Source organism: Pholcus phalangioides, unplaced genomic scaffold, assembly GCF_987345545.1.
Source record: "Pholcus phalangioides strain wild (caught in Gottingen) unplaced genomic scaffold, Ppha-v1.0 ptg000011l_1, whole genome shotgun sequence".
Classification (NCBI taxonomy): domain Eukaryota; kingdom Metazoa; phylum Arthropoda; class Arachnida; order Araneae; family Pholcidae; genus Pholcus; species Pholcus phalangioides.
Genome location: NW_028301604.1, coordinates 48,442,008 through 48,457,452, shown reverse-complemented (window position 1 = coordinate 48,457,452; position 15,445 = coordinate 48,442,008). Strand labels below are relative to the sequence as shown.

General features: G+C 35.4%; 1 protein-coding gene across 9 annotated transcripts in view; it reads right to left on the bottom strand.

The window, feature by feature from the left end:
* The window catches only part of LOC149080510 (uncharacterized), a 195,123-nt gene extending 180,623 nt beyond the window's left edge, over nucleotides 1–14,500 (bottom strand). For 4 of the 9 annotated variants that reach the window (XM_089239595.1, XM_089239598.1, XM_089239603.1 and 1 more), the window contains exon 1: nucleotides 14,211–14,483. In XM_089239595.1, the coding sequence (XP_089095721.1) occupies nucleotides 14,211–14,243 (33 nt within the window). In that variant the 5' untranslated portion in view covers nucleotides 14,244–14,483. Of the gene's footprint in view, nucleotides 1–14,210 lie in introns of all 9 variants that reach the window. The other 5 variants (XM_089239604.1, XM_089239599.1, XM_089239601.1 and 2 more) reach the window with 4 other exon arrangements.
* Between the last annotated feature and the right edge of the window lie 945 nt (nucleotides 14,501–15,445).

Below are 15,445 nucleotides of genomic sequence, written 5' to 3'. Positions count from 1 at the left end.
AAGAGTATTTTAATACAACTCTTTGCTACTTTTAATACCACAGTTTTAAAGAGTATTTTCAATCAAAGTAAAGCTCGCAGAATTTGATATCCAAATCATTGTTGGGTATTTGATAAACATGTTGGGATAAATCGAGAAGCTATCCAGACTTAGAATAAGACAACCATAATATATTATTTATATGTGTGTGTGTGGGCATTGTATAATATTTTATCATGTGTAGGCCTATATATTATTTAAAATTTTTGTGATTGTGTTCTTAATTGGGTTGGTGTATTTTTGAAATATATGACATCCATATTTGTTATGGGCATCTTCTTCTCAGCCACCTCGTTGGGCATCTTGCCTGTTGTGGCATTGTATTTCTATTGTTTTGTGCGTTTTGATACACCTTCAATTGGAAAACCACTGCATTATAAATGCTAGTAAATGTACCATATCATAGTCAAACTTAGTTTATACCAGGGATGGGGTTTTGGACAGGACACATGGGAAAAACTGTCCAAAAGTGTCTGAAACTGTCCAAAACTTCAAAAGGTTTCCACTTAACATTTTGAAACTTGGGTTTTTTTTCCCATAATACTAACATATTAAAAATAATACTAACTAAATCAAAAATATTTCAAAAAGGTGTCATTTGGTTTTTTTTGTAAGTTAATTGTTTCACCAAATTTATGGTGTTAGGCTGGAAATCTGATAGTAAATTAATATCACTCATATAACTGTTTAAATATAAACACTGTTTTCAATTTTTTAGTTTGTTGTAAATGTTACTTCTACTTCACATCTTATTTTTTTATGTATGATTATGAAGCAGGTACTGTATTTAGGACAGTGCTTGTCCAAAACCCTGCCAAATCTGTCCTCCCCCCCCCCAAACATTTATCTTTAAAAAATTCATTATACTGAAGGTACCAAATACGTATAGCCACAGTTATAATCATTGCATTATTGTGAAACTAAACATAAATATTATTTTTTATTACATACCAATATAATGATGTGAATAAATATCAATGGTGTAGTGTTTATTTAATAGCAAATTGTTTTATTTTGACTTTGCAAACTTCTTTCTTTAAATTTTCAAAAGTGAACTTTCTATTTTACATTCTCAATTTTCAAAAGCTAATTATAAATAAAGGAAAATATCTGAAGAAAAGGAGGTCACTATGTAGCGCCTACACAAGACTAACAGAACACAAGTTCACAAACACTGATTAAGTCTACACGATAATAAAAGACCCAAAATTTTTGTTAAATTTAAATTGTTGCTCTTATGACGCTAGAAGCTAATATTTCACCGGATAATTTCAAGCTATATTTACAATTCTATCACATGGGGGACAGCAAAAAGAGAAACACTGGCAGAAGGCTTATCAAAAGACTGTCTTTAGCACATTGTTTTTTTTATTTTCGTGTCCCCCAAGTTATGCATCAAATGAAAGAATATTTTCAAATTTTATCTTAGAAATCATCTTGACACAGATAACGCAGCTAAATTAGTTATGTATTATCAAATGTTAAAAGACGCAGCTGCGCTTGATTATTAGTGTTCAATTATTACGCAAGTTTAATTTCATTCTGTAGTCATATCTATTGCTTTTTTCGAATTTTCACGTGACAAATTTCTACCCCATTCTTGTATCTTTCATATTTCTATAAATCTAATATTTAACTTCAAGACCGTTCAGTTTTCAATTGTTTGATAACCTGATATCAGTCACATAAACTACTAAATACTTACAAACTTATAGAGAGTTTTAGTTAAACTTAGTTATTCTTACTTTTCCACTAAGACTAAGTTACAGGAGTTTTTTAAGCATCATATATACAAGCCAGCACTTCCGAATCAAAGAACATTTTAATCCTACTAATTAGTAGGATTGCAAGATATATTCTAATGCAGTGTTCCCCAAAGGGGGTGATGGGACTATTCAAGGGGGCGATACCAGCTAGACACGATCCGGGGCTACGAATGGACATAAGGGGGCGATGGGAGGCATCTCACCTTGGCCTTATTCCAACTTCTTTTCTCCTGAACCTTACAGTCAGGGGTCACCTGAATAAAAGAGTTAATGAAAGCAATACTACTGAAAACTATTTTCATTGGCCTTGGCCGAAGCACCGGACTACAAAATTGAACTGAAATAATTCAAATATAGAGTACGAGCCAACTGAGGGCCCCTCATGAATGGGCCGGCAAGTAAATGGAATACCGAACAAGACAAGCAGAGACCACAGAGGGGCCCACATGGGGGTCTCTCATTGATGTAAACTATTGTCTCCCTGAGTGGGCGATGGGACTATTCAAGGGGGCGATACCAGCTACAGACACGATCTGGGGGGGGGGCCTACAATGGACATAAGGGGGCGATGGGAGAATGAGAGGAAAAATAAGTTTTCGAAAACTGGGACCCTTTTCTCAAGAAAGCCTTTGTAAATATCCGTGCCTATGGACGAAAAAAAAAAACTAAGAATATTTGCACACAAGTAGTTGTACTTGTTTCATGTTAAGGAAGCAGAGCTAAAGTGTTTTCCCCCCCTTGAATATCCGCGGTACATTCCAGATGTATTGTAACTGTAATTGATCGATAAAGCCTTCTGTCGCAGATTTCAACACCATCTGGGAATGACTGGTTTTGCTAATGACAGTTCATTATTGGAGCTATCATCCCCCAAAAAAGTGCAGCTGGTATCAGTGTTCTGGTTTCAGGGCCCCCCAGAGACGATTCTCGTCATTTTTTTTTCACATTATAAATTCAATACAGATGTGGCCCGCCAAAGAACCTACCCTCGGGATCCTGCGGCAGGATGCCGGTGGGGGGCATGATTTTAGCATCACTGTTCATTCACCTATGGCTACAGTCTTTTTGTATGCTGTTTCTTTTAATAAAAGAACTGCTTAGGAACAGACGCAAACATCGATGGTCAACAGCTCGTCACTTTGAGGAACTGCCGTAATAGAACATTTTTTGTAATGTATTCGTTCAAGTTCGTGAATTACTTAAACCTAAAGATAACGTGTGTGGAAGTACCAAAATATGAATTACAGACGAGCAGTCTTGAATTTTCGTGCAAAAAAAGTCACATATCCTAAGTGTTTGTTGCACAACGGATGGACCTCCGTTTCATGGTTCAAACATGCATATCAGCTTTAGCCACCTCGTTGGGCAATTTGCCTCTTGAGGCCTTTGTATTTGTAATTTCGATGGTGTCCAAAAAGAAATGAATGTAATGCAGACGAAAATGTTTGTCGAATCCACACCGTAAGTGCAATAATGTATTTTTTTTCATCAAAATTTTGATGTTACGAAATCCTCTTATATTGACCGATTTTCATGACTTAGCAGAAGCGGCTACATGAAAAAAATATTGAGGGAGGAAGGCATAAAGAGTTGCTTTGTCGTCCCGTATGCACGAGACTCAAGCGTGTATGCAGGACAGAGAGACGTGATTTGTAGAAATTAATTGCTGGGGGGGGGGGGGGGGGCTCACACACAGTACCCCTTAAAAATTTTCATGCTGCAGATCCTATAATAACTCTGGTGGTGTGTGCATTTTCTCGAAAACCTGCCTTGGATTTGTCTAAATTAATAATGCTGAAATTGTTCAGCTACTCGAACCTTCAATTAATTTATTAATAACTTGTATTTATAAATCTCATGCCTTCACTGTTTCAGATTTTCTCCAGGAGTTTCAAATTTTATTGGGTAATATAAAAAACCGTGATACAATTATTATTGGTGATATTAACATAAACACATTGGATCAAATTAATACTAATCATTATGAATATCTCGATCTTCTGTCAAGAAATGGTTTTTTACCTATGATATCTCAAATCACCAGACCTTCCTCTAAGTCATGCATTGATCAAATTTTTATAAGAAATTCTTCACGGCTTTTGTTTTCTGAATCTGTAGTCTGGGAAACGGATTTGGCAGATCATTACCTGATTCTATGTGAATTATCATACTCTAATATTAATTCTGGTCTGGTACAAAAATTCAATGTTTATAGGAAAAAAATTATTAATAATTCCCAACTCAAGCTATCTCTACAGAATTATACACTTTTCATAAATAATTCCCAAAGTGATGGTGCTTTTGATGAATTTATTGTTAAACTTGAAACCATCATAAATAACCATACATCATATCGTGATATTAACCTTTCCAGACGGAATGATAAAACTTGGATTACATCAGAGATAAAACATTTAATTAAAATAAAACAGAAACTATATTTTAAAACTAAAAAATATCCATATGATCAGGAGGTTAGTACTGCATATTATAATGTCACACATTACCTAAAATACAAAATCAAAATTTCTAAACAATTTTGCTTCTTTCAAAAGTTTTCAAAATGTGATATTCCATTCAAACCAGGGTTGGTAAAAAAACGGGTTTTTTTGGTTTAAACCGGTTTTTTTGTTTTAAATAGTATTAACATTAAAAACAACGAAATTTCTGAAAAATCATTCAAACTTCCAATAATTAACAAAAATAAAATGTTTATTAATGTAATTAACACTATTCCCATGCTAATTAATCAATAAATATTTTTTAAATTAAAAAAAAAAACCCAACTTTTGCCATTTAATTATTTTTTGCTCAACTCAATCAATTACTGTGTGTTTGAAAATTCTTTTAATGTTATTATTAATCATATAATATATAAAGGTTTTTCTCCATTTACTTTCAGTATACTTAATTAGGAAGCTATTTTGCAAAAAGTAATAAAAATTAGGTGAATATAATGTATTTAATGAAGCATAAACAATGCAGATTAATTAGCAATGATTTACGATATACAGGGTGATTATAACTAAGGTTCTGATTTCAAAACACTGTAAAAAAAGAGCGATTGTCAGAATGACTTGAAAATTGACATGAATATTCCTGAAAAAATTCAATTTTATTTGATAAAGGGGAAAAAATACTTAAAAATGTAAAATTAATGACATCATACAAAATGTGGGAAATTTGCTCGCAGAATGGAAACGATAGCCAGTCATGGTAAAATTATAACTTAATTATAGCATTGCACGAGTCCATAATTCACGGAAACATCACAAAAAAAATGAAGTAATTGAAGAAATAACTACAACTTACTCAAAAAATGTTAAATACACTCATTGCCATAAAAATTTGCGCACCCAGAAGAAGTCGTCAAAATGAAACTAAATTTTACACATGTAAGTACTATGTTGATATAAGTAAGTGATTAGAAAATCCAAGAAAAAGGATCATTTATTGCAGAAAAAAGTACAGATGAACAGAAGTTTTAGTACTCTGTTGGACCCCCTCTAGCGCGAATGCACGATGCAATACGAGCGGGCATTGAGGCATACAAGTTCTGTATGATGTCCTGAGACATCTCGTTCCACAGTTGCTGTAAATGCGCCTCTAGATCGACCAACCTCGTAGGGTGTCCAACTTGCCGTCCCAAATGATCCCAGATATGCTCGATTGGTAACAAATCTAGGGATAGAACAGGCCAGGGAAGGGTGGTAATGTGGCGGAGGCAGTCTTGTGACATCCTTGCTGTGTGTGGCCTAGCATTGTCTTGTTGAAAAATGGCTCCTGGGAGCCCTGCCATGAGTGGCAACACATGTGGCTGAAGGATGTTATGGATGTACTGCTGGGCTGTCATTGTGCCATGGATCAATATTAGCGGTGACCGTGTATCGTAAGCAATGGCACCCCATACCATGACACCAGCTGTGGGAGCGGTGTGTCGCCGAAGGCAGGATTGAAGCGTTCACCACAGGGCCTCCACACACACGAACACGATTGTCATCACTGCTCAAGTTGAATCTCGATTCGTCGCTGAAGACGACCTGGTTCCATTCCGTTGCAGTCCAATCCCGTCGTGCTCGACACCACTCCAAACGGAGGCGTTGGTAGGTGGGTGTCATTGGCAGCACACGTAATGGGCGCCTCGATACCAGATGTCCTTCAGCCAGGCACCTTGCGATGGTTCGGGAAGACACAGGGGCCCGTAGTGAAGCTGCTGCCTGTGTCTGGATAGCGGCCAATGAGGCAGTTGGCTCTACACGTGCGTTTCGGATGATGTGACGGTCTTCTCGACGACTGGTCTGTCGAGGGTGTCCTGAACCTGGTCGCCGTGTAAATGACGAATCTTCTGTCCACTGGTCCCAACACCACCTCACAGTAAAATCAGAACGGCCTAGTTGACGAGCTACTCGCCAAGCTGACCACCCAGCTTCCATCATCCCGATGATTCTTCCCCTATCGAACTCTGACAACTGCTCACATGGTCTTCGACGACGGCGTAACGGCATGTCTACCTCAGCATTTCCTTTGCAAACGATTAAATACACTCCAGCAAGCTCTGCTTACCTGTTTTATACTCCAAGGAGAACGAAGTTCAACGCCCTCTAGTGGCATTATGCAATATGCAATCACGCTGCATTTCTAATTTGCATATCTGCCCGACATGTACCTTCAGGCCAACTTTCGTTTCGGATGTGCTTTCAATTCAGCTTCATTAAACCAAACGCCCCTCCCCCCCCCCCCGTTAATATTCCTGTGGAACTTCTAACATATAGGGAATGTGCAGGAGATTGCAATTCACCAAAATTTGCAATCTGACCACTGTTTATAACATTTTGAGGTACCCCCACAGCCAGAAGTTGCAGGGGTTAAGGTGCATCCTGTCAAAATGGGTCTTCAGCAGCTGCTTTGCTGGTATTGCAATGTGCATCTTGATAGAAGTTTTATCCACACAATGTGGATTCCACATCTGATGCTATGGAAGTGCCGAAATGATGTGGTTGCACAAAATAGATTATACTGCTGGCCAAGTACAGCATCATCTACTTGCACATTTTTCACTTTTTTCTTTTGCGAAAGAAACGTCCATTGCTTCAGGAGTATCCATGCAAATTTTCAGGTCATTCCGATCAGTACTTAAATGATATAAAAAATGATATAGTTTTGGAATCAAAACTTAAATTATAATCACCCTGTATATAGCTGATTATTTTTTAGAAATCTGTTACTACTATACAGTAGAACCTTGATTAACTGGGCTTAACAGTGTGTGTGTGTGAAAGTATAAAAAAAACAACTATTGAATATTAAGACAGAGATATACAGTAGGAGATGTGCTACTTCTTATGGGAATGAAAATGTATGTGAGGTAATGTAACAACTAGTACACTAGTCTTTGTCCTTTAAGGACAACTGGTGTCTTTATTGGATTATAGGACCACCTGCCCCTAGCATGATGGTGTCACTACTGTTGCTGCTTCTTTGTGAAGGGAAAAAGAAACCCTGTGAGATAATACACCACTACATTTAGATGTGTGATGCAATCCTTATTCATGAATTTGCTAAAGATAGAGCATCAGAATGTAGCCAAAGGTTAGAAAATGTTGTAAGAATGAGAAGTTTTGGCTTTTATATATAACTTTAAATGACTAAGATACTTCATATGAAATATATATATATTCTGGCCACTTTTATGAGACTTTTTGAAAAAACCCCACTTATAAAATCTTATGTCATTTAAAGATATACCGTCAGAATGTACCCCAAGGATATAAAATGAGGTAAAAATGAAACATTTTGGCTAATAATGAACAAATATGATATTTTTCAGGGAAAAAAATGATATTTAGGCCACTTTTATCTGATTTTTTGAAAAAAACCAAACTAGATTTAAAAAAACCACTTGGTTAAAACCATGGTTTAAACCAAACAACCCTGATTCAAACGATGGAAGTTTATTGATAACATAATTGGTAAAAATTGTAGCAATCCCCTCCCCGATAACATTGAACCCCAAGTGCTTCCTGATAAATTTAACAATCATTTTGTAAACATTGTTTCACCACCCATTTCACCGTCGGATAACTACAAAAAATATGTCCCCTATTCTAACAGATCTTTTTTCATCTCCCCATCTTACCCAGAAGAAATCATTTCCATTATAAATCGGTTATCTCATTCGGTTTCTAGTGATTATATCATTGATTCTTAAATGTTTTCCTTACCATTTAATTATATTGATAAATAACTCCATACTAAACTGTGTTTATCTAGCTCTTTGAAAACTGCCACTGTTTTCACAATTTTAAAATCAGGAAATTGTAATGATTTAAGTAATTATATATAGGCCTATTTCCATTTTACCTTCTATTTCCAAAATTTTTGAAACTGTTATAAAAAAAAGAATACTCTCATTTTTCTCTCATACTAATTTTTTTTTCTCCTAATCAACATGGGTTTCTTGCTAATCATAACACTGAAATTGCTTTACTAGATTTTAGTAACGTAATACACAATCTTGACAAATCTAGAAAAACCATAGCAGTATTCCTAGACATAAGAAAAGCCTTTAACAGTGTTAATAATAAAATCCTTCAATATAAGCTTGATGAATGTGGAATTAGAGACATCCCCCTAAATCTCTTATTGTCATATCTGACGAACAGATCTCAGAGAGTAAGATGTGGCTCTCATTCCAGTAAATTTTTAGGGGTTAACCAAGGAGTCCCTCGGGGATCTGTTCTTGGCCCCCTTCTCTTTAATATATTTATAAATGATTTATGTAATCTAAAAATTGATGGCAAGATAATCACGTTTGCGGATGATACAGTCATACTTTATTCTGCTGCTACCTATGAATCTCTCCAAATTACAGTAAATTCTGACATGATAAAAATTAGAGACTAGTTTCATGCAAATGATCTTCAACTTAATATCTCTAAAACTAAATATATTAACTTTTCTTTGCATAACATTCCTGCCTTGAGAGAGAGAGAGAATATTGACTTTTTAATTCATAAACCTGTATGTAACATTAACACGGATTGTAACTGTCATAAATTAGAACAAGTGAATACTATAAAATATCTGGGTATTTTAATTGACTCTGACATGAAATGTAAATCCCATGTTCATAATCTACAAATAAAATTAAGATTTACAATGTATAAATTTTATTTTCGAAAATATTTTGTTAATTGCTCTTTTTTAATCACCCTCTACTACTCACTATTCCATTCTTACTTATTATACGGTTTACCTATTTGGGGTAGTGACTATTTGACTAACTTAAAACTTATTATATCACTACGGAAGAAAATTATAAGGCTAATTTTTAATGACTATTATACTCCTTCCATCACTCTCTTCAAAAATACAGAAATTCTACGACTTAGGTACTTATATTTTTATAAATCCCTGTTACTCCTCTTTAAACGTCAATACTCCCTACCATTAATATCCACTCAATCTTCTGCTAGGCATAACGCTACATATTCTTTGCCAATTGTTCACAAAAACATAAAAATTCCTTTCTCTTACCTCTCTGCCCATTGAAATTAGGAATGCTTCCTCTTTTTAAGCGTACAAGAAGTACCTCAAAAGATATTTATTGTCTATTGATGATATCTCCGTGCACTTTTAGTTTTTTGTTTTTTTAAAGAAATCGCCCCTCTCACTAATTAAAGTATTCGATTTTCTCCCATTATTTTTATCAACATTTTAAATATTTTGCCTTTCTGACAGTAGCTCAATTATTCAAATCATTTATTATCTTTAAATTTGATATTTATAATGCACCCACCATGCGTTGCCACAATGATGTTACTCTTAATTTTTTGTTTTCCCCCCTTTCACCCATCTATTTGATATTTAACTATCAATTTCCCTCTCCATCTATATTTGCGTTTATGTAAAAGTGTTTATATATAGGTATTTCCCCCCCCCTCACACATTGTACTTTTTTTTTTTTAAATCAATAACCCATCATCCAGTACGTGACAGTCATGTTCACCTTGGATGAAAAGTTGTCTCTATTTGTATATGTATGCTTGTAGATTTCTTTGATAAATTAAATAAATAAATAATTAAAAAAAAAAAACTTGATTTCATAGGAGTACGCAACACATGTTAAATCTAGTTCAATCGGTTTAGGAATGTGTAAGGTGCAGTTGACAATAGGGAGAGGAAGTGCGTGGAGAGAGATTAAAATATTTATTTTTTGATGTAACTTGATCATCACGTATTCCCAAGAGATTCTTACAATCTGCAATGAAATAAATAATCTGTACTGAATGAAAATAACAATTTTTTCCCGCGATACTTTTCTTTTCAATCTCCAACAATAACGATTATCACATTTACAAGAAAAATTGACAAAAATAACATTAAAAGACGGTCTGACGTACAAATTTGAAGATGGCTATTAATTTTTCTGGCTGCAAAAGCAAATACTGTACCTGGTATTTATGGGAATATACAATGGAACCTCCCACATAACGGACACTCCCCGTTTTTAACAGACATCTCCAGTTACCAAACACTTTTTGAATTACGTCAACAGGACTCCGGATATGATTACTTTACTATCCATTAATAGACACTCCTCATTAGCGGCGAAAATTTTCAGTCCCGTGAGTCAGTGCCGTTTTAACGCATGGGCTCCTGAAGAAAAGAGGGGCATCAGGAAAACAAGAAGTAGTTGAATTTTTTGAGAAGTTTCCAGGTAGGGCCTCAGAAAAATCACTTGGCCGGGAAGTCTATGATGCTCTTAAGAAGGCCATGCATTGAGTGTCCGTTATTGAGAGGTTCTAATGTAGCTGAACATTTTTCATGTGCGAGACGTTTTAATGCAGTAACAAATCTTTCGACAAAAATCAAAATCATCTACAGATATTCAATTATGAGGATTTGAGAATGCTGCTTGTAAAACCAAGCGACAATCATCACACTTAGAAAATATCTATTAATAAGAAAATTATTTTTATTAAAACTAAGTAACAATTGTAGTTTTGTGTCTGTGTTTTTAAATAATTTTAACATTAATGGATATTTTTTGTGTGATGCAAATAATACTTTGACCACAATCAATATAACTATATGCATATGTTTTGTGTTTGCGTGCATGTTTATAATTCACAAATTTAATTTTTTTGTTTTAAATGAAGTTTACTGTAATTTTTTCAATAGTAATTATTTTAGAATTTTTTTACCCTTTTTATTCTAGAAATGTTTCAGGAAAACACTGATGCAAAAAAATCGAGAATTCGTCACTGCATCTTTCAACTTTTTAATGTGGGTTTTAACATCTCTTCCAGGAGGGGGCGATGAGAAATTTTGTTTTTGAAAAGGGGGCGATGGGCTGAATAAGTTTGGGAATCACTGTTCTAATGTTATAAAGGTATTGTTTGAAGTATCAGTAATTAAATCTAGATAATTTAATAACAAATCAGTATTACAGATAATGGTGTAAAATAACTTTTAAACACCTAGCTATTGTAAAAAGAATATACAGTAGATGCTTATATCTATACCATATATAAGCAGTTAAAGAAATTTTGGAAGGTCAAGAATCACCTTGAATTGGAAAATATCAAATCATTTGAGTTTTTCCTTCAGCTTCTGTGCTATGCTTTATTTAAATTACATATATTTTATAAGCAAAAAAAACATATATTGCCCAAAATAATTCTGCAGAGTAGAAAATTATTTTACAACCATATTAAGTATTTATTCTTTATATAAGTCACTTTAAACAGTACATGCAATTAATGTGCGTATTTCCAATGGGAATTTTTATATTGAAGAGCAAAATTTGAGGTTTTTGACATGATAGTTTAAACCAGCGGTTCTCAACCTTTTCTGACTCGTGGAGCCCTTTTCAGTGTATAATTTCTATGGCGGAGCCCTGTTTAACTCAAGGAGCCCTTTTTAGTACATTTATATGGCGGTACCCTTTAGACCTCTTTTTTTGTTTGTTTATCAAATTTATTTATTTAATTTATTATTCTCGAGTGGCCGCGGAGCCCCTGGGAAGTGCACACGGAGCACCGGTTGAGAACTGCTGGTTTAAACCATAGTTTCCTAATCTTTTTTGTCTCATCGCCCCCTTCAACCGCCCCAAGGCAATCCAACCCATAGGATCCTATGTTATACCCGTAGCTTCTGCCATCCCCTGGAACTTTCCATCGCCCCCCTGTTAATGTCCACGTTGGGAATCACTGGTTTAAACCATTAAAAACCTGCTAACCCTGTCTTGAAAATAGTTTTGTTTTTGAAATTCTGAAAATCTTTACTGACTAGCTATGGTGTAAAGACAAATCTAAATGTGTGTATGATAGAACAGAATAGTTCCAGAAAAGATGTCTTTCATAGTACTAGAAAAGAGTCTGTGATTGTAAATAGAACAGTTAGAGATAGAACCTATGTATATATATTTGGTGTTTCCTTCAAAGTAACTACAGTGTGCAATTACACATTTTTGCCATTGTTCATACAAAGATGTAAATGTGGATCGCAAGTCTTTTTTATCACATCCTCCAGTGCCTTCGTTGCTGCGCCTCTTCAGAATCTGAGAATCTTTGCCCCTTAAGCTAATCCTTAATTGGAGGAAAAATTCACATGGGCACATAGACATAAAATTAACTAGACTACACGTCTTATTGTGCAGTCCCCCCTTTTTTTAAGCACCCCTCCCCGTGACGAGTTGAATAACAAGACCATGGTATCCATAACTTGATGCACTATCTTCATACTCGGTGACACATTTCTTGTAAAGCGTGAAGAAAATTTAGATTTGTGCTATTCGTGGCTTTATTTAAAAGCGGAAATAAAGCACATTTTAATATACAAGAGCAATAAGTATATGATACTTAACTTTCACAGATGAAATTCCTAATCACAGTTAGTGCAGTAATTTTATTTTTGTAATATGAATTTATTTTTCCCCACCTTATTTTTCTTTGTGGTTTATAATACACAGGGACATATGCAGTATTGACCTTTGGAAAGGACACAAAAATTTTCTTCCCAAGAAATTTTGAAAGACTTACCACCCTTCAAAATGCATTTAAATTAACAGAAATTTGTTAAGATAGCAAGGTTTTTATTTTCAATTTTCTTAATCAAAATATTAATTCCTTTTTCCTAATTTTTGATTGGCTTGAGGGCCACGAGCCTTCAATGATTTCCCCCCCACCCCCGTACACCTCTGGGTCCTAGGCCAGATTTTTCACGAGACCCTGTTTGGTGATTTTAAGTGAGAAAACAAAATAAATAAATAAATAATGTGAATTGCTTCGGGCTCCCAAACTGGAGCCTTGTGGGCCAGAACAAGAAAAAAACTGGATGAGCCACAGCTATGAATTTGCCATAAAAGCAGAGAATTTAATTTCCAATATGACATTCCATACCCAGAATATACACATCTGACGAACTGTCAAAATCTTGTCAACTTTGCGCGCCAAACATATTTCTCATTCAAAGATACAAAATTGTCAATTTTAAAAAATGTTAATTGTAATATATTCATTTCAAATCAATATACAATGCCAATAAACATTCTTCTTTAACTAAATAATGTACTTTAATGCATAACAAAGCACAAAAAGCTTCATCAGAAACAAAATGTGTTCGTCAATCCTCTACTGGTGGGACACTTCGCGGAACAAAACATCTAATTAATAAATATTAATACAAAAAGGAAAAAGAAATTTAACTTGCCTGTGAAAGGTAATCTTGTCACCTTCAATAAATGATACATTGCAACCAAAAGCAGCATAGTAGGATTTCTGCATATTGAGCGATTTCTTAAACACTCCCAGTGTCCACCCAAAGAGTGGTATATGCTACTTAGAATATTGGTTTTAATCTAAAAAGGACTAAAGTAAATTTTGGGAATAATATACTTCGCAGCAGTGTTTTTATATGCCTTCGGGTGCATGTCTAAACATTTGTAAGGGCAGCATATGCAAATGACCAGATTCATTGTCAAAAATGGCTACTTCAACTGTAACATAATTGTTACGATTCTTACATAGTAACGTTAGTCATTCTCAAGTGCTGTAGTGTCTGTGGGCACCAGGGTTGGGACCACTGACTTACCGCATATGAAAGAAGAGGCTTGCACCATACATCGGTCTATCTTTGGCAAGCGAAAAAGTCATCGAATAGCTCACCAGGTCAGAGCCATCTTAAGAGCACCATGGGCCCCCGGGCCAAGTGATTTTTCTGAGGCCCTACAAGGCAAATTCTCGAAAATTTTAACCAGATGTCATTTTTGTGAGGCCCCTCTTATCTTGAGGTGCCCGGGTAAGCCCATGCCTTAAGACGGCACTGCACCAGGTAAATTAGGTTGCTGACTCCTGCTGTAGATCATTTACACTTATAAAAGTACATGAAAAATATACGTACGCATTCTTCGCTCTCCATAATTAAACTCTCCATGTAAAAATTCAATACCAGTGATCACATCTCTTTATCGCACTAGGGAAAAAAGCCATCTCCTGAGTTGTCATCCCGATGGATTCTAAGCCTAGATTTAGTTTAAAGAAGGAGCTTTTTAAACAGCTTAAATAATTTCGTAACAGCTATCGAATGTTACATGTATATGCACAATATACATAACAATAAAATGTTACACATAAACGCAAGGTGGTGGAAAACGACGATCTTCTTCTTCTTCTTCAATTATACAGGGCTTTATGCCTGAGGGCTATCCCCTGTTTGAGAAAAAGTATACCAAATACATAGACATACATAAGGGCGGTATTCACCGACATGGTTTAAACCAGTGTTTCTTAACCTTTTTCAGCTCATGGCCCCCTATGGATCACATTTTTCTCTCGTGGCTCCCCTGTCCTATCCAGGGCCCCCCTTTACCGTCATCCAAGAGTGAGATACTTTCTATTTTTTTTATTATGAATGAAATTTTAATAAATCAGATCAATCTCTGGAATCCCGGCTAGGCACGGATTCAAATGGTGGATTATCATCTCTCCCAGGAATCAAATTATATTGCAAAAAACGGTCTGTGTAAAATACGGGACAATCCAACGAACATGCACGATAAATCGACCCTCTCAACACATCAACCGTTGCTCTGGGGCCCTCCATACTTAGCTGGAAGTAACAGCTTACATATGAAAATCATAGTACCAGATCCTACATATAGTGCAGTCCCCTCCCCTCCATTATAGACATGAAGACCCGGGTGATGCCCCACATAGACCCAAGGGTTAAGATACTCCTGGTTGTATAGACGGATCTGATGAATCCTGAAAGTAGTAATTTTTTTCAACCATGTTTCACTTTTAAAGCTTTTCTCTTCACAGCTCTCTATGACTCCCTTTACCACCTGTCGTGGATCACCTTTCTTCTGATTTTCTCCCGTGGCCCCCCTAGAATATCCTAGGACCGCAGGGGGGCCATATGGCCCCAGGTTGAGAACCACTGGTTTAAACTATAGTCACAATTTTTTGATAAGATATCCATACGGATTGGTTAAATTCAGGTTTTTAACCAATCAATGTTGATCTCTCATCCAAAAATTGTGACCAGTTTAAACAATGTCGGTGAATACGGCCCTATGTCATCTATAATACGCTTATAAGATCTAAACTTGAATATGCTTCAATTATCTGGAACCC